Source organism: Octopus bimaculoides, chromosome 2 (genome assembly GCF_046866305.1).
Source record: "Octopus bimaculoides isolate indiv1 chromosome 2, ASM4686630v1, whole genome shotgun sequence".
Taxonomy (NCBI): Eukaryota; Metazoa; Mollusca; class Cephalopoda; order Octopoda; family Octopodidae; genus Octopus; species Octopus bimaculoides.
In genome coordinates, this window is record NC_142929.1 from 104770014 (window position 1) to 104790013 (window position 20000).

Here is a 20000-nt window from a genome sequence, read left to right on the forward strand (position 1 = left end):
TAATAATAATAATAATAATAATAATAATAATAATAATAATAATAATAATAATAATAATAATAATAATGATGATGATGATGATGATGATGATGATGATGATGATGATGATGATGATGATGATGATGATGATGATGATGATGATGATGATGATGATGATGATGATGATGATGATGATGATGATGATGATGATGATGATGATCCTTTCTACTATAGGCGCAAGGTCTGAAAGTTTCAGGTAGGGGACAAGTCGATTCCGTGTAAGGAAAAGCAATTTAAGGACTTTCTGGTCAGAAAGTCTAAAAGAGCTAAAACAACAGCAGCAAGGAAGCATGAGGGCTTCTGATCCAAATGGTACAACTCTAGACTCGTAAAAAATCAATCCATTCTCATTATCGGAAACCAACCATCTAAGAGACCCTCGAACTCCTTCTTCCAATGGGGACAATGAAAATAATTTAAAACAACAGTAGCAATGGTGGAGATTAAATCAGCAGAGACCCTCTCCTCACAGCAGTGCCACTCCATTATGAAGATGGAGAATAGACGGAAGCTGAAGATCTGTAGACATTTTTTGCAAAGACTAAATATGACTCCCCCCCCCCCGCTTGCCCAAAGAACAACTAAGGGAAATAGTTAAAAAGTGTAGTAGAAAGCGTACATCTCCCCTGGAAAGGAAATGCTTTCCAGTGAAGTGTTCCTCCATGAAAGTGAACTCATCTTTTGTAAAGAGAAGAATTTCTCTAGTACGAAGTCCATCTCCAGTGAAATGACCCTCACAACCAGTCAAAGGGCCAACAAAAACGTAATAGAATATTTATATGAGCTGCACAGGGAGGGTCCAGGCAGGAGAAAGCATCAAGCTACAAAGAACTCTCAATGATCTCGAGGAACTTGTTGTAAACAAGTGATAGGTTGTTATTGTTGTTACTTAGCCACAAGTAAGCCTTGATCGAGCAGACCTAGAGTCAAAAATATTCTAGTAGTGAATATTCAGTTTTATTTTTAGGAATAGTACATATAAAGCTATATTATTTATTATGCCCTTCGTTTTTTAAGATTGTAAAATGTAGTTTGAAGAAATGTGGCTGCTATTTCTAGCACATCGAATAACCACATAGAGGTTTGAAAATTACTAAGCTCAGATGTTCACTTCCGTTTATGTTATAGAGGAATGATTTTCGCCAGGATGACCTGCCTAGAGATATTACACAAAAACTTGATTTCAGTAGCGCCTTTATCACACTGTGATCTACTATTCGTTCGTTATAACTCTAATTAGACTGAAAATTAGTCAAGTCAGTGACAATTTTCAACTGAAGACTATTCAAACATTTGATGAACGTTTCATTTTATTTTGTTGGGAATATTTTGTTCTATATAGTATGATATTCTAGTTCATGACATTCTTTTGGAACACACACACACACACACACACACACACTCTCTCTCTCTCTCTCTCTCTCTCTCTCTCTCTCTCTCTCTCTCTCTCTCTCTCTCTCTCTCTCTCAACTAGGTCTTCTTAAATTTTCTCCTATATCTTTGTCTAAATTGTTCCAACAGCTGGTTATATCGTTAGATATAAGGTGTAAGGGTCATAAATGAAGACGAGCTGCTTTTGTCAGCGTTCAGTCAAGCGCTGAAGGTGAACACATGAAGTATCAGTTCCATATATGTAGGTAATATTTTATGAACGCACTCCATATGGAGCGTTAGTTGTACAGAGCAATATTTTGATTGAGATAAATTTCTCATCTTTCTAAAGCTCATAATTTTTTTTTTATACAACAGTAATAAAATGAATCAACGAAAATATTGTATTACTTACAGTGTTGGCATGAAGTTCCCCAATGTGTGGGGGGACAAATACATTTTCCTTTTTTACATCGACCACCATTGAAACAAGGTAATTTACAGCCGTGTCTACGTTTGCAATAGCGTCCTGTGTATCCAGGCTTACAAAGACATTTGCCTGGTTTAATACACATAGACATCGCCGGGCAGCGAGGAGTACAAATTGCTGGAAACAATTGAAAAAAATCTTTTAAAAGATACATAGAATGTTAAAAAAGAGAAACGATTTCATCCATATTTCTTTTCATTATATTCTTGTAAAAGTAATATACTAGGTGTTAGTAGTTAAAGCTGGAAGATCTTGATTTATTATAAATGAGTTCAGTGATATCTTAAACCTCATCTAGGTTATCAGAAGCAATAATTTTTTCCGTTACGCCTTGTGGTTAGGGTGTTCGGCTCATGACAGTAAGGTGGTGGGTTTGATTTCTGTACCAGGCGGCACGTTGTGTCCTTGAGCAAGACACTTCACGTCGTTCCAGTCTATTAAGCAGTAATGAGTATCAGCTGAGTGCTGGTGCAACCCTTTTCTTCTTACTGCTATCCCATTCTTGATGTTCTGCTAGGTAAAGGGAGATGAGGTTGAGAGTGTTTCAATGTCTACTCTCGACTGCGTAGGCACCTAAAAAATTGGCGAAAACATGGTACATATTACCAAGCCAAATCCGTTCACAAAATATATAATTAGAAACTATATATTTTGAAAGAAATGTTTGGGTATGAGTTCTAAAAGTATTACCTAGGAGTTAGTGCAAATATTTACTTTAACTGCAGTTTGTAAAAACTGCTGGAGAAACAGAATATGAACTTTTTTTTATTATGGAAGAGCTGGTTGAATACTGGGCCGTTTCTTATTCATACCAGAATAGAGACCTTGAAAGCATTCTCCCTCATCAGCACTATAACACAATTGCTGCACATCTTATGAAAGCAGCTGAGCATTACAATCTCGTAACTCATGATGTATTCCCCTCACTAAGAAAGTGAACATCACTACAAATGTTTCGTCTCACGGTTTTTAATGAAATCTCATGACAACTTTGTATATAACATTGTGAAAACTGCACCTAAAAGACTACATTCCTCTTCACAATTCTCTTCACTTGCTGTCTCTCTCAAAGCATGATTCATATTTAAGAGTTTCTCATATATTTGAATTAGTGTTGCGGTTCAATAGACATAACATCCAAAACTGAATTTAAAAACAACAAAATAAACAAAAAACATCCATCTAATTCGACACGTCTCACCAGCATGATACAAATACCAACTCAAGCAACTCTTTTTATCTCTAATATTTTCTATTGCTTCTACATCTTCTGCTCATCAGAAGTAGCAGTTATGTTATCACTTTCATCAAAGACCGTACGATGTATTCGTACCTTCTATTTTCGTCAGCCTTCCTTTCACTCCACAAGCCTTATATTAAAGACTTTACTTAATCTTTTCTCTTCTTAATTACAGTCTTCTGTATCTCCTACAGGCATCAACTTATTGAATTCAAGTGAGACTTCAGCTACATTGACATCAGTAGTTTATGAAAGACTGAGAAGGTTACGGGAGTCGTTACTTTTTTTCTTGTTCAATAACCCCACTTCTCACCAGACGGTATCTATTAACATTTTGATAGACTAAAGCATTGGCAGGCAAAAGTATTGACGGTATGGCCTCCTTACTGAAGTTAGATTACATGTATTATTAATGCTCTCGGGAGTAAACCAACATGATAATTTCAAATATATCTTCCCTTTCAGAAACCAACATACGTGTTCTCACAAAAATCACCCCCCACCTCAAAAACAGAAACAAACCTCATCTTCTTTGTGATAAATCAGTCTAAACTGATTTATCGCAGAGAAGATTAATATTTAAAAGTATATGAATTATTATAGAAGTTTTAAACTTACGATTTTGGCATGTAGCTCCCTTATAGTCCGGTAAACATTTACATCGATTGAAGCCTACACATACACCTCCGTTTTGGCAAGAATGTTTACACCTTCGCTTTGATGATTTCACTAATAAACGAAAATAATACGAAGATATATATATATATATATATATATATATATATATATATATATATATATATATGTATGTATGCATGTATGCATGTATCTGTGTATGTACATGTGCACACATACATAGAACCATTACATATATATGTGTGTGTACGCGCGCGCACACACACATACACACACATGAATCAATAAATCAATGAATAAATCGATAAATATATAAAGAAAACATCAATTAATCAATAGCTTAATCATTCCAAGCAATAATACGAAAGCCGTGATTGTGAAGGAGTGATATGATATAAATTATTGAAAATGTTCAATAGAACGTTTTCTTATTATTTAAGTTGAACGCATGCCAATGTCAAGCAATTCTAAGTTGTGTGTGTGTGTGTGTGTGTGTGTGTGTGTGTGTGTGTGTGTGAGCATATCAGTATCTATATGCATATATATAAATATTCATTTGCACGCTCGCACACACACACACATGCACACATACATATTCTTATTAATGAATTTATATATATATATTAATATACATGTGTGTATGTATGATGTATAAAGTATAATATATGTATATATGTATTATTTATGTATTATGTATGTTTGTGTGTTTGTAATCATGCCTTGTAATTCAAAGGGATTCTCAGACGGACAGAAAGACAAATTTGAAAAAAATACAATAACAATAAAAACGCGCGCACGCGCATGCGCGCACACACACACACGCACACACACACGCACACACACACATACACACACAATAAAATCCCAATACACTACTATTTAATAGACTTCAATCCTCCCTTTTCAATTGTGTAAAATGTTAGGATACATTCTCCCGAGAATATCGAAGTTCCGAAGCATGCACAATCTTTTCTTAATACCTCAATTTTTTCTTTGTTGCGTCAAGTGTGTTTGACTGCTTTAAAGTCAACAACAGTACGAGCTATTGTTGACTATTTTCCTCTTCACTACGCTGTTAATATGACGACACAGCGTCATTGAACCTACATAAGTACCGAAGGAATGCATCTCGTGGTAGTTAACCAGAAGTTGAATACATAAACTTACGACAAATAGCTCTTCGTGATTAACATCTATAAACTGTATTATTTCGACGCAAATGTTTTTTATTTGATATAGTTACCTCTCTTTCGTTTACAGCACAGTACACCAGTTGTATAACCTGCTGTATATGAACATCCGCGGCTTTTTCTGGGATGATACACGTCGATTCTACCTTTAGTTAAGCAAGATGATTTTGTATAACGTAATCGTCGGCAATTTCGTCCAATTCCCGCCATATTGACCTTGTGACATCTAGATGGAAAATGCGTAAAACATGAAGATAATATTTCATTTTCATTTCTAACATATATTCTAATAAACTAAATTTCATAGTGAAGTTTCAATCAAATTGATATTTAAGCCTTGTAATTTATGCTATGAAGTAAAACAGACAAAGAATTTTATAAAATATGTTACTGAAACTTAAGCTGTGATTTGAGTAGTGAAACTAGGTAACTCGAGTGAAAGTGTCGCGGCTGGTTAAGTCAAAAGGATACGATTCGTATCCTGTTACTGAAGTTGAACTTTGTCTTTGGCAAAGTTACTTAATTCCCAATCGTTAAGTCTACTTAGCTGTAGATAAGCATTGTTCATGCTGTGAAAATATACAATACTGTATAGATGATAAATGACTCGTTTGCTAGTAGTGCTAGACTTAAATCTTTCAACGAGATATTGGACTGGAGATGACTATCTAACTATACTGTAGGCCGGACAGAAGGGAGAGGAGAGGGTGCCTTCTTGGAGGGCTTTTGGTATTAAGGGGTCCAAAGTGCGTGAGGTCTCTCTACTCACCTTACGGTGGAACTCCCCACTATTGGGGAAGCATATTGTTGATTTAATCTCTTTGTTAATCGTTGTTTGTTTGCTGTTTACACGTTCAACCTCACTGCCCCTCGTCTGTGTATCACCCTTTATGTTTTGTATTCGGCCCTGATGGCCAAGAAAGAAAGTATCCTCCTCCTCCTCCTCCTCCTCCACCTCATCATCATCATCATTATCAATTAAGGTAGCGAGCAGGCAGATTCGTTAGAACGCCGGACAAAATGCTTAGTAGCATTTCGTCCGTTTTTATGTTCCGAGTTCAAATTCACTGAGGTCGACTTTGCCTATCATCCTTTTGGAGTCGATAAAATAAGTACCAGCTAAATAACTGGGGTTGATGTAATCGGCTTACCTTCTCCCCCGAAATTACTGTTCTTGTGCCTATATAAGTAGGAAAGATTATTACCACCACCAAACTACCACAGCCACCACCATCATTGAAGACATTTAATCTCATTAGTCAGTAATATAAATGATTTAATCAAACCAGCAAGAGAGTTTCTACGTGGTCGATTAAAGTTTATCTTCTGGCTAAAGACGATGTTTTGGAGTTGTACTATGGCAATTGTATCGCAGAAGAATAATTACACCGTGGAAATGGCTAACGATGTTAAGAGGTGAAAATCAACCGACATGAATATAACAGACTTCTTTCCCCCATAAAAAAAGAAAAAAAAAAAGAGAAGAAATTAGCTATAAAAAAATTTTCAAACGGTTGTAGCTGAACTATGTTGGTAATTAGGTCGTAGTTATCCAGCGAAAATTTTGACACTCCATGAGATAAATTGAAGTGAAAATTTGCAATCTATATAACATACTTAAAACAGATATATTGTTGAAAGCTCGAAACGGCAGTATTCCTCTCGGGAAAGCATCTTTTATGGACGTAGAGTGTTTAAAAAAACCCAGAAAACAAAACGTCTATAAAAGATGCGTTCTGGAGACAAATACTGCAGTTTTTAGACTTTCAACAGTATATCAGTTTTGCGTATGATACATAAATTGCTATTTTGAGCTAATATTGCTTCTGTCGCTAATAACAAATTTAATAGTTTTTTATGCGTTTTTAAGCAGTTAGATTAGCTTTTCCACCAAATTATTGTTTTGGACAGTGTCATAAGAATTCAAGGAATATGGACAAACTTAAAACAATACCTTGTACATTTGCCTTTGTGGTTTGCTGCATTGTAGGCATAGCAACCATGCAATTCATAGATGTCAGCCCACGTGATCTTCTGTAGTGCTTCAGAGTCTTTAGGATTGCAGACACTCCATCCTTTGGCGCAAAGCCATCGAGCTCGCTTCACGTGACCATCCCACTTTCCTTTGCAGGCGTGTATGTTTTTATAGTTGTGTAGTCCTTCAGTGTTCTTGTCAGAACATCCAGATATATAGTCTATAATAGTAGGTATTAGCGAAAACATTATATCAAACAGAAACATAAAAGAGAATAAGTAAATAAGTAAACGAAACTTTCAACCAAATCAGATCTAAAAGCAACACCGGAAACGAAGAGTAACTATAAACGACCAGTTGTTATAGGATTTCTTCAAATTAAAAGATAAAATTGCATTCATTAAGTTTATAATTGAGCTGGACTTTCTCGCTCGGCTACCTCCGTAATTCATTGGCACACATACAAATGCACTTAGATGTACACGTAAATATGAACACACATAAACTCACACACACACACACACACACACACACACACACACACACACACACACACATCTATCTCTCTATCTAATTGTCTGTGTCTATCACTCTTTCTCTATCTGTCTGTCTGACTGCTTATCTATCTATCTATCTATCTATCTATCTATCTATCTATCTATCTATCGTCTGTCTATTTGTCTGTTTATCTATCTGTCTGCCTGTCTGTTTGTCTATCTATTTATCTGTCTGTCTGTCTGCCTGCCCATCTATCTATCTATCTATCTATCTATCTATCTATCTATCTATCTACGCCTTTTCACATAGACACATACATACATTTACACATGTATATAAATGCATAAACATAAACACATATAAATGAATAAAATGCATGAGATTACATATGTATGTATGTACATACACTGGAAAGAAACAAGAACCTTACTGTGGCTGCTAGCTGCTAGCTGCTCAACGAATGTGAACATCTCATTCACAAATTACAGATGGTTCCTTCAGAACCGACAGCTGTAATTATCGGTGCACTAACATAACATAGTAACATTGAAAAGTTTATATTCTCACTGAAACAAAACCGAACAATGCGCGTTCAAATTCAATCTCTCAGCGCAAGAATAACAAAAGTACAATGGTGCCTCAAAAGTACAATGGTACCTAGCATTTAATTTAGTAATTTTTACCACAATATGTGGTTCAAACTCGGATCAACTCTAATGAAGTAGATTTACCAACGGCGTTTCAGCTATGAGTAGCCTGTTCGTTTAGCGGTGTCTTTACTATTACTCCGTCGGTTACGACGACGAATGTTGCAGTTGATCCGATCAACGGAACAACCTGCACGTGAAATCAACGTGCAAATGACTGAGCATTCCACAAACACGCGTAGCCTTCATGGAGATTCAGCGTGACACAGAGTGTGACAAGGGCGGTCATTTGAAATATAGGTACTACTCATTTTTACCATCTGAGTGGATTGAAACATCGTGAAATAAAGTGTCCTGCAGAAGGTCACAACATGCCGCCGCGAATCGAACTCACTGCCTTACGACTGTGAGCCGAATACTCTAACCACTAAGCCACGCGCCTTCACGCTATCTAGCGCTGCATTATTTAACATGTCAATTGAGATTTTGGTTAGTATTTCTTGCATGTCGAGCAGTTATGTAGAGGTTTTCACAGAGATTTATTTCTACCACCGGCATTTAAGCCGTACATTTTGTACTCGATCAAGTCGATTCCAGTATTTTATCGATACTTTAATTTATCGAACTTCTTGCAGGACGAAACGCAAAGTAGGATTTGAACTGTGAAGATGAAGAGACGTAAATAAATCATGCAACATATTTTGTCCGTCGCTCTATCCATTCTGCCAACCCACTGCTCTTAGTAATATCTTGCTGCTACAAGCGTTACCAAAAAACAACAACAACCCTTAACTGAAGAGATGGGAAGAAAGTTGTGTGATGTTTATGCATTTTAATTTTGTTTGCGTGGGCTGGTTTGAAGCTAGACTTGAAATATGCAGACACACACACACACATACGACAAGCTTCTTCCAGTTTCCGTTTATCAAATCCACTCACAGGGCTTTTGTCGGTCCTGAGGCTATAGTAGAATACATTTACCCAACATACCACGCATTGGGATTGAACCCGGAACCATGTGACTGGGAAGCAAACTTCTTACCACACAGCAACACCTGCATCTCATACACACACACACACACAAACTCCAACACAAGTATAGACATACAAGCATAGACACACACATAATTATTTAATGTACTTGTGACTGTTGTTGGTAAATTCGAGCGATACAACCACATAACTAATATATTGCACATACGAACGTATCCACACTCACATACACATTCTCTATATAATTTCTAAGCCAATATATTGTTATTGCAGACAACTATTCAAAAGTACAATTGTTAAATGATAGCAAATCAAATTTTAAAAGCCCAAATTAACTAATCGGCTCATTAATTAATCGAACACTTACAAAATGACTGAATGCTTCATTAATTCGCTTTGATCATTGTTCAAATCTGAATACGAATGTAGTTTCATTGCTCCACACTTCATTCCTTTGCTTTCCTGTTATTGCTCTGCTATATTCATTTACATATTTTATCACAGTCTCCTGTCAACACGTTGTATGATATACTGTTGTTTTGTCAACCAATACGAGTGTTTCGTCTTTCCTTTCGGAAATTCGATACAGAGAAGCATACCTTTATTTTGTGCTTCTGTTATGTTCATTTACACATTTTTTCAGAAGTCGTTTGAAACATCATTTCCTCTAACTGGAACAACATTCAGATATTCTGCAATTCCGTTAATATGAATGTTACTCGTCATGTGACGAGTAACTTAGAAAGTATACTTTTGCCACCATAGGTAATATCAAATAATATACAGGGTGTCCACAAAGTCTGGGTACACGGGGATTAACACATACTTTCAGAAAAAATTATTTCTTATATTTAATTGTTTATGTTATGATTTTATTTACTCCATGTACCCACATGGGGATTAACACATATTTTAAGAAATTATTATTTCTAATATTTAATTGTTTATGTTATGATTTTATTTACTCCATGTACCCAGACCTCGTGGACACCCTGTAGAATACATACAATAATTATCATTTAACTTCTGTCAGATTTCTTGGTGCTTATACAAAATCGCGAAATGAATATTAATATTCAAAAGAAAAATATCTATTACCTTAAAATTAATGAGTGTGTGAGTGTATGAGTATTTCTGTCGTAACAAGGAATACGTTTATTTTTTTTATATATAATTTTCTTTATATCTAATGACTCCTCATTACTCGCAAGAATTTTATTTTTACCCCACTTGGGGTAATTTACCCTTGTTCGCCGACCTCTGTTGTAAATGTAATTATGGAAGGCTTATTAGAATGAACAAATATATAAACTTTACAATATTTTATTTACCTCTTACAGTAACAAAAGAACTGGCCATGTCTACTCCTTGGTTGTTAGTCACCTCACAACTGTAAAGTCCGGTGTCAGATGGTCGAGCTAGAGTTACCATTAAATCAGCTGAAAAAATATATAAATAAAAAAGATATGAATATATAAATTTACATACACACACGCACGCATGCTTGCACGCGAGCTCACACGCACATACGTGACACAATGCAGTCAGTTCACTTCGTTCGCATACCCAGTAATGCTGACGAAGTGAGCCGGCTGCATTGTGTCGCGTAATAGGCCTTAAAGTTCATGTAATTAACAAAGGTAGTTTTCTGAAACAGTGTCACTGGATTTTTCTTTGATAGGACTGATCAGCAAGTTGCAAAAATTACGAAATACAGGTACCTTACAATAGCATAAATATCGGTTACGTTTATTGTGTTCCTTTTTTTATACAGCGTGCGGGCTCAGCACACTAGCATGTCAGGAGTTAAGGGGGATTTTGTCAAACGACGTCGAGCATTGGAGTGTAGAACTTATCTACCATGCCGAAACATTTTGCCAACATGTTGCGATTTCTAGCACATCTTTTGTATATATGTGTATATTGTTGAAGCCATAAGAGCTTATAAACTTCGAGAGAACGTAAAGTAATTCCCCTCTGAGCAGTGGATCTTGAAGCAAATAAAGCTATGAATAATAGCATGTAGTTATTAAGCTAAAAACCATATGGATTAGAAAAGCCGAAGGCTGCTTTCGAATTTTTTTTATATGTATGTATGTATTTATGTAAATGTATATATATATATATATATACGAATGTATTTAAACATATATGCAAACATACATACACACGCACGCACATACATACATAAATAAATATATATATAAATATATATGTGCGTGTGTGTGTATACACACACACTACACTCCCCCAACTATATATATATATATATATATATATATATATATATATCGAGAGAGAGAGAGAGAGAGATTCGTATACATTCATACACATCATTCAGTTGAAGTTAATCTGGATTTAAGTCTTAGTGAAATCGAGATTTATTGTTTGATTGACACAAAACAGAGCATCTCCTCAGGTGACAACTGCGATGTTCAGATGTCAAATTCTTGTCAAACACGAGGAAGGTATTATAAAGAACTTCATGCATAAATACAAAGCCACTGGACATTTCTTTGATGGGATTGATCATCAAGTTACGAAAATTACTCCCTAATCAAGAGATTTAACGCCAAAGAAGATTATATTGACTGATTAAACTTTTTTGTCTTGCCTACTTTCCTTCGCGGCTCTTTACAAAGGTGTGTTATTTTCTGATTGTGGCACTTGATGCGAGTATATGAGTACACACATGCGTATTTTTTCGTACAAATATATAGTCACATGTTTATACATATAAAAATATGTGTGTGTATGTGTTGTGTGTGTGTGTGTGTGTGTGTGTGTATGAATATATGCGTGTATGTCTACATCTCTCTCCCCTCCTCTCTCTCTCTATATATATGCAGGTAGTTTTTACACATTATTTTCTGAAATAAAGTGTCTGATTCGTTTTAATTTAAGGCATTTTCCGACTCTCTAACTATTCTGCCAGATCACCGCTGTAATAGTAATCATAATGATTGTTTCAAATTTTGGCACAACGCCAGCAATTTTAGAGTAAGTGGTTGATTCGGTTACATCAACCCAGTACTTGACTGGTACTTTATTTTATCGAAAAGGCAAAGTTGACCTTGGTGGGAGGGATTTGAGCACAGGAGATAAAGGGCCGCAAGAAATAATGTAGTGACAATCGTAATAATTCTAATTTTGGCACAAGGCTAGTAGTTTTGAGGAGAAGGGCCAAGTCGTTTACATCGACCGCAGTACTTAACTGGTATTATATTTTTATCGACGCAAAAAAGATGAAAAGTAAAGTTGATCTCAGAGCTTAATGAGTCAGAAAAAATACCGCTAAGTATCTTGTTCAACCCTAATAATAATTATCATTAAGTATGATTATAACCAAACTAACGTTTAATATTAAAATCGCCATCCGTGTATCATACTAAATGTTGACTCACCGCTAGAAGGCATGGTGCTGTAAAATTGTCTGAGATAAAATCTCTACATAGACTTTATTAAAAATACTGTATATATCGATGCGAGACGAACATCATTTCTGCAGTCATTTACAAGATTGATAGACACATTTCGTCTTTGTTGGGGCTTGTCAATGCCATGTACCCGATTGTCACCTGCTTAAATGAAATTCGCGCCTGATATATATAGGAAACAGTGAATAAAACATTCACTAGTGTTGAGGAAGCATGTCGTACCGCAGGAAAAAAACACAGTGTTTGCAACTTAAACAGCATTAAATGAAAATCACTATCTGTATATCATACTAAACGTGTATGGTGATGGTAGTCATATCAAATGTATGATGATGGGTAAGACAGCTCTGTAATTTTATGCTGAATAACCCGTACAAATGATTTGTTTATAGTGATCAAATGCTTGTGTTGAATATTAGCTCACTCCCTCCATCAAATCGATGTTGCCTGAACAGAAGCACGGTGTACTAGACATGTCGAAGTGATCGCAGAGCAAGGTGAGATGAAGTGTTTTGTTCAAGAACACAACGCACTACCCAGTCAAGGAACTGAAACCACGATCTCGTGATCGTGAGTGCTCCACCCTCACCACTAGGTCATGCACCCCCATAACACACTAAATGTATACACAAAACAGGTTTATGAAGAGATTTTATTTCAGATAATTTCGTAACATTATGTCTTCTAATAGTGTGTGTATACATTTAGTATGATACATAGATGGCGATTTTAATTTAATGCTGTTTCAATCGCGTGAATCGAGTCTTTCTAACATTTGTAATAAGTTTAAGCAGAAAGTGTTGCTGACAATCGATCGAAGTACATAATTGGTTTTTATATCAATCTAAGGTAGCGAATTGATAGAGTCACTAGAACGCTGGACAGAATACCTCTCGGTATTTGTTCCAGTTCTCAACAATCTGAGTTCAAGTCCAGCCGAGGTCAACTTTGCTTTTCTTCCTTTCGAGCTCAATAAAGAAGAGCCAATACAGAGTAATGGCTTGGCGGAACCTCAAGAAAGTGAGACAGATTTTACAGAATTTCTGACTGAGGTCCTAGGTAGACATCGATGCTGGAAGGATGAAAAGTAAAGATACACCTAATGTGATTTGAACCTAGGGACAGAATTAAATAACACAAAGCATTTATTTTCACCAACTCTGCTATCCACCGCTCTCACTGCCCTCAAAATATTAAAACGAAGGGATTAAAAAAAAAAAAAGAAGCAAATACCTAGTTAGCAAAATGACATACTACACATCCATTATTTATTATATTAATGTGTGGCGGACAAGAAAATTGTAAGATGTTTATGAGCGTCGATGTAGGTGTTGTAGAATGATTTTATGGTAAGTAATCCGATGAGAAATAAACATCAAAAAGAAAAAAATAAGAAGCGATTTATGTTACCCTGATAAGCCATACCCGACTATATGGATTATTTATACTTCTCGGTATAAAGAGAACAGACTGTCAAATAATTTATGGTCCCAGATAACACCACAGCAGACGATATTAAAATGAGTTTTTTACACTTGCTTCAAACGGAAACGGCTGCCTGCTAAATTTACAGGAAACTCACACGATGATGATTTCTAAAGATCGTGTCAATAAGTTGTCAGTCTCTCAACTTATTTGCTATGAGTTCATTCCTTGTCACAGGCAACGCGCTGTTCATTTAAGCAAGACATTTCACTTCACATTTTCTCAACGAAGGAATCATTAAGTAGAAGCTTGACCAGCTGGAAATAGCAACCACATCTTCATCTTAAAAATGGAAGGGTACATTAGATAATGAAGTCTTAAATATACTGTCGGAAACACAGATGGGACAATCTTTGCTGGAATGCCTTGGATCACTGCTCTGCTCGTCAGAACTGATTTACAGATAAATAATGATGGCGGTGACGATGACGACGGCGGCTTCTCCTGGCCTTACTGGCTGCTACTGCTGCTGCTCCTAATACCTCCACGACTACTACAGCTAATACTACCAATGCTGCTGCTACTACTACTACTACTACTACTACTACTGCTACTGCTACTGCTGCTGCTGCTGTTATTGCTACTACTACTACTGCTACTGCTGCTGCTGCTGCTGTTATTGCTACTACTACTACTGCTACTGCTGCTGCTGCTGCTGCTGTTATTGCTACTACTACTACTGCTACTGGTGCTGCTGTTATTGCTGCTACTACTGCTACTGCTGCTGCTGCTGCTGCTGTCGACCGACCGACCGATTGACTAATTATTAATCCGTTGTCTATCCTATCCATCTCAGTGATTCTCAGTGAGGAGTGGATCCATCTCATCCCCTGAGAGAAGTGGACACCATTAAGGGGTCAGTGAGCAAAATCATATTACAGGGACTCTGGAAATCTACTGTGTCTTGTTATAAAACCATTTGTTACTTCCTGTCCAGATAGATGCCATATTGTACCGACAGCAACAGTTTGCAATGAAAGTGGTCACGCGTACTTTGAACTAAACATGGAGTTTTTATCCTCTAACTATTTCAATAATTGGACTGCGGCCATGCTCGGGCACTGCTTTGATACTCAGTATTCATTTCTCCGTTACAAGGGGTCAGTAAGAATGTACAACGATAACCACCACCACCATCGCCGCCGCCGCCGCATTTATACATATAAGAGAGACACTCTACGATAAAATAAATGTTTTTAATACAGTTTTTTCTTCCTATGAATTTGAGATCAAACAGATTTTTGGTTTTAATTAATTATTTTAATTATATTAATAAACAGAGTATGCTATTTTAATTATTCCTATTCTAACTATATTAATAAACAATATCTGCTGTCGTAGTTATTCTCATTTTAACCATATTAATAAACAATGTATTTTATAAAAATATATATGTTTATGTTTATTCTAAGCTTAATTACAAACGCTAGCGTTATCGCTCAAGGATAAAAGTTAGGGTGGGAGCAAGTATTCAAGTGACCTAAGTGGGTGTTCTGAATAAAATATATAAATAAAATGGTTGAGTAACATTAATTTAACTTAATGAAAACCAAATGAATAAAAGAAAGGAATAATTAAACAATACTTGATTAGGATCAAAGGTCTTCCAGCCGTGATCCTCCTGTTTTCCCAGGACAATGTATCTACAGCTACATCATACACACCTGCTGTGATGTGAGAGATATTTGACTACTATTTCTAGCTGATCGACCGACTCCCCCCGTAATGGATCCTTCGTTTCTTTCTCTGTTCAGGCTTAGATAGAAAAAGCGTAGAATCTCATTTCTCTTCCCCATAAATCTAAAGGCTGTATCTGAGTAAGAACTTAACAGAGTCAAGTCTGAGATTGGAATTCAATCTTTGAATGGTAAAATATTTCAGTTAACTTGGACCATTAATGTAAACGGGAAAGGCATGAACGTCACAATCACCTTTTTATCTTTTGTCTTTTAATTGTTTCAGTCACTGAGGCACTGCCTTGAAGAGTTTAGTCGAACAAATTGACTCCACAATTTAATTTTTTGTTTCTTTTTTAAAATCTGGTCGTTATTCTATCACTTCCCTCTACTGAAATGCTATGTTACGGAGACCTTGAACAAAACCAACACCAATTGACAAGTTGTGCGAAGGCAGGGACAAACACAAAGCCCCCACCTCTCTCTCTCTCTCGATTTGTTCGACTAAAAACCTTCAAGGCGATGCTCCAGCATGGCTGGAGTCAAATGACTGAAACAAGTAGAAAATAAAAGGTAATGCTTTACCAAATTTACGCGCGCATGCACGCAAACACACACGCATACACACGCAATATGTACATATGTTATACAGCCTGGCGCACGAAAATGTAGCCCGAGTTCCGTTGCAAAATACCAGCATTTCGTTTGCAAGTATCAGTGTGTTATTTCGACTGCTTGTAACTGTTGCATAAAGATGGTGCATTAATCGACTGTTTGCTACGTTATCCTCACCGCATCTTTACCTCCCTAGTTGATTGTAAGATTTCATTGAGTGAACGTCTCTAGCCTTTTCTGCAAGATGACGTACACAATAGCGACAAGAGCGGAGAATATGGAAGCGTATGTGAAATTTTTGAAGTCAAGTTTCTGGGTAAAGGCTTCCTGGCAGAGAACTTTATAAATATTAGTTTAGAAGCGGCGCACTACGGGGCCAGTGCACAACGTCCCCAAACCAAGAGACTCTACAATTCGAACGCTAGAAGTTATTCAGGACATTCGCCAAAGGATTACTGGAAGTTCAAAGAAGTCAGCACATAAATTGGCGCAGCAGTCTCACATAAGCAGGAAGTCATACCAACGGGTATTAGAAAGTCTAAAGTTGAAGCTATATCATTTTACATGTGTGCAACAATTAAAAATGGATGACAAGGGCAAACGAGTAAATTACTGCACATGAATAGCATTGCTAATGGTGAACCATTCCAGTACATAATGAGTGATGAAGCATGGATTCATTTCTCCGGCCACGTAAATTCACTAGAGAATCCTCACCTTGTGTATGAACGGTCACTAAAAAAAAGAAAAGAAAAAAAAATTCGGTGTTTGGTGTGTTGTTTCAGGGATACGCATCAATGGACCGATATTTTTTGACAGCACTGTCAACACGGAGGTCTTGATGGACATTTTGGACCGGTTTTATGCTCAACTCACTGAAGATGAAAGACAGGTGTAATTCTTCCAGCCGGATGGGGTGACTTACAACATTTCCCTGGTGTCCATGCAGCGAGTTCATGGGATCTTCGCTGAGGAATTTGTACCCACCACGTTCGTCTGATCTTTCAAAATATGTTTATTATCTCCGGGAACACGTGAAGAGCACAATGTACAAAAAAAAAAAAAAACGCAGATAATACAGGAATTGAAGAACAATACCACGCATGCGGTCGCCGTCATCGAAGTCGCTATTTTACACCAGTGTACCTAAACATGGTGGAGGCGCAATGGCCCAGTGGTCAGGGCAGCGGTCTCGCGGTCATAGGATCGCAGTTTCGATTCCCAGACCGGGCGTTGTGAGTGTTTATTGAGCGAAAACACCTAAAGTTCCACGAGGCTCCGGCATGGGATGGTGGCGAACCCTGCTGTACTCTTCCACCACAACTTTCTCTCACTCTTACTTCCTGTTTCTGTTGTGCCTGTAATTCAAAGGGCCAGCCTTGTCACACTGTGTCACGCTGAATATCCCCGAGAACTACGTTAAGGGTACACGTGTCTGTGGAGTGCTCAGCCACTTGCACGTTAATTTCACGAGCAGGTTGTTCCGTTGATCGGATCAACTGGAACCCTCGACGTCGTAAGCGACGGAGTGCCAACAACAAAAAGACCTAAACATGGTCGACATGCACAGCTGTGTATTGATGCAGTTGGCAGCCATTTTCAAACTCTCTAATGGTGAGTCCTTTCCAGTAGTTGTAAATTTATCTCTGTATTTACACTATACTGCGGAACCCGGGCTACTTTTTCGTGCGCCACCCTGTATTTTGCTAAAAAAACAATCAAACGGCAACACACATCAAAGATGGGATAAAACAATATCGATGTGGATACAATCAATTGAATCTACCACGGGTACATAACTGACATTTATATATTTTTCGAAGTCAGACGGTTAAAAACTGAAGTCATTCCCAGTGAGGTCTGATCCCATAACGTAAAGAAATACAAGTAAATACTGCATGAAATTTGATTAGACATATATGGTTCTATGACTCCACTGTGCGATGCAAAATTATAAAAACGCGAGATACATTACTTAAAAAACTTCAAGGTAACGTGAACCCCTACGCGGCTAATGTCTATTAGCTATTTAACAGAATCATCTGCTATGCAGTTTCCATGACCAGTTGGAACTATTTCTCTTTACTCACATCGCTAAAATCATTAAGAAAGACATTGTAGATATCATCTTTCTTCAGAACCTCATTCAAACACCGTAATATTAGAGTAATGAGAAGAAATAATGTTTTGGAAGTGTAACAAGAGTGGTACAATACTGAGGAACAACAGAAGAGATTTACTAAAACAGTAGAGTGTTATATAGTATATAGTTTTGTCTCTCTAGATTTTGTGTTCAAACCTCGACGTTGTTAACTCTTTATGCCCACCGTAGATCCAGGAACCAATAAAATAAGTGAAAGGTGACATATTGAAATTGCTGCAACCTCATTTACTTCTCTCAAACAGCAACTGGTCTATATCAGATCGATATGAGTGTTAGATTACTGAATAAAGCGATGAAAAGGATTGACAATGTTGAGCGCCGGAGTTCATGTCTTAGATTAGTTAACATCTATCTCATGGAAGCTCATAATATTGAGTTTCAAACCCTAGAAGGGTAATTTTACTTTTCATCCATTTTGAACCTATAAAAGAAGTTATCAGATTTACTCAATTATACCCTTCTCCTTACAGATTCGATAGGCAAATTTCAAATAAACGTTTATGGTGAACACCACAGAGAAAGCAGTGAGTCCTTTGCAAGTCGAGGCTAAGGCCCAGTTTCTATTCTAGGTTGATGTAAATAACTTAATACGCCAGTTTGTTAAGATAAGGATGAAAACGATAGTATGCCATAAGATATAAATACCTATAATACATTACTAAAAACTGTCTTGTAATCCATTCTACTAATGGACTGTATGACACTAGACTCAGTTATTAACACAAATTTAAAGATATTTGGTGAGGAACTTAATTTAAAATTGGATCGATTGATTCTACTCGGTATATGCCGGTCCTTATTCTATTGGCCATGGAAGTATGGAATAGCGGGATTTGAAATCACAATGTACGAGAACAATTTAATGCGGCACCGAATTTGGTCCAAAATATACCGTTGATGCCATGCACCGTCCTAATCAGTTGTAAGGTATTAATTATATAAGAGCAATCAAATTTAAGAATTTCTTTCGTATATCATCTGCCGGCGATTCAGATAGTGTGTGTGTGTGTGTGTGTGTGTGTGTGTGTGTGTGTGTGTGTGTGTGTGTGTGTGTGTGTGTGTGTGTGTGAAGGAGGTAGTTGGGTGGGGTGGTTGATGGCTGGAGTGGTGAGATGGTCGAGTGTTCATGGTATCCCCTTTCGAAATGTTGTTATTTCCTCTTGCGTAGGTTACAGAGAGTCTGTCATACACAGGAAGCAACACATTCGAGATAAAGATCTCCAGGAGGCATGTCTCTCTGTGTCTGGTATTAGTAATGTGTGTGTGTGTGTGTGTGTGTATATATAAATGTGTGCGCGTGTGTGCATGCGTGCATGTGCGTGTGTATACACATATGTGTTTGAGAGTGTGTGTCTCTCTACATATATGTGTGTGTGTGTGTATTATATATACATACGCGTGTGTGCACGTGCATGCTTGCAAGCGAGTTCACGCCATTGCTCTAGTTTCACATAGATGTATGCATAGTGTATATGTATGTATATTAAAAATTTAACTATGAATATATGTGTATATATGATTGTGTATGAGTGTTTACCTTGATA

General features: G+C 36.9%; 1 protein-coding gene across 1 annotated transcript in view; it reads right to left on the reverse strand.

The window, feature by feature from the left end:
• The window catches only part of LOC106875979 (uncharacterized), a 170174-nt gene that overhangs the window by 450 nt on the left and 149724 nt on the right, over nucleotides 1-20000 (reverse strand). The window contains exons 7-11 of the mRNA XM_014924322.3: nucleotides 10411-10518; nucleotides 6921-7161; nucleotides 5020-5192; nucleotides 3759-3869; nucleotides 1826-2017 (exon numbers count right to left, since the gene is read on the reverse strand). Coding sequence (XP_014779808.1) covers nucleotides 1826-2017; nucleotides 3759-3869; nucleotides 5020-5192; nucleotides 6921-7161; nucleotides 10411-10518 — 825 coding nt within the window. The remainder of the gene's footprint in view (nucleotides 1-1825; nucleotides 2018-3758; nucleotides 3870-5019; nucleotides 5193-6920; nucleotides 7162-10410; nucleotides 10519-20000) is intronic.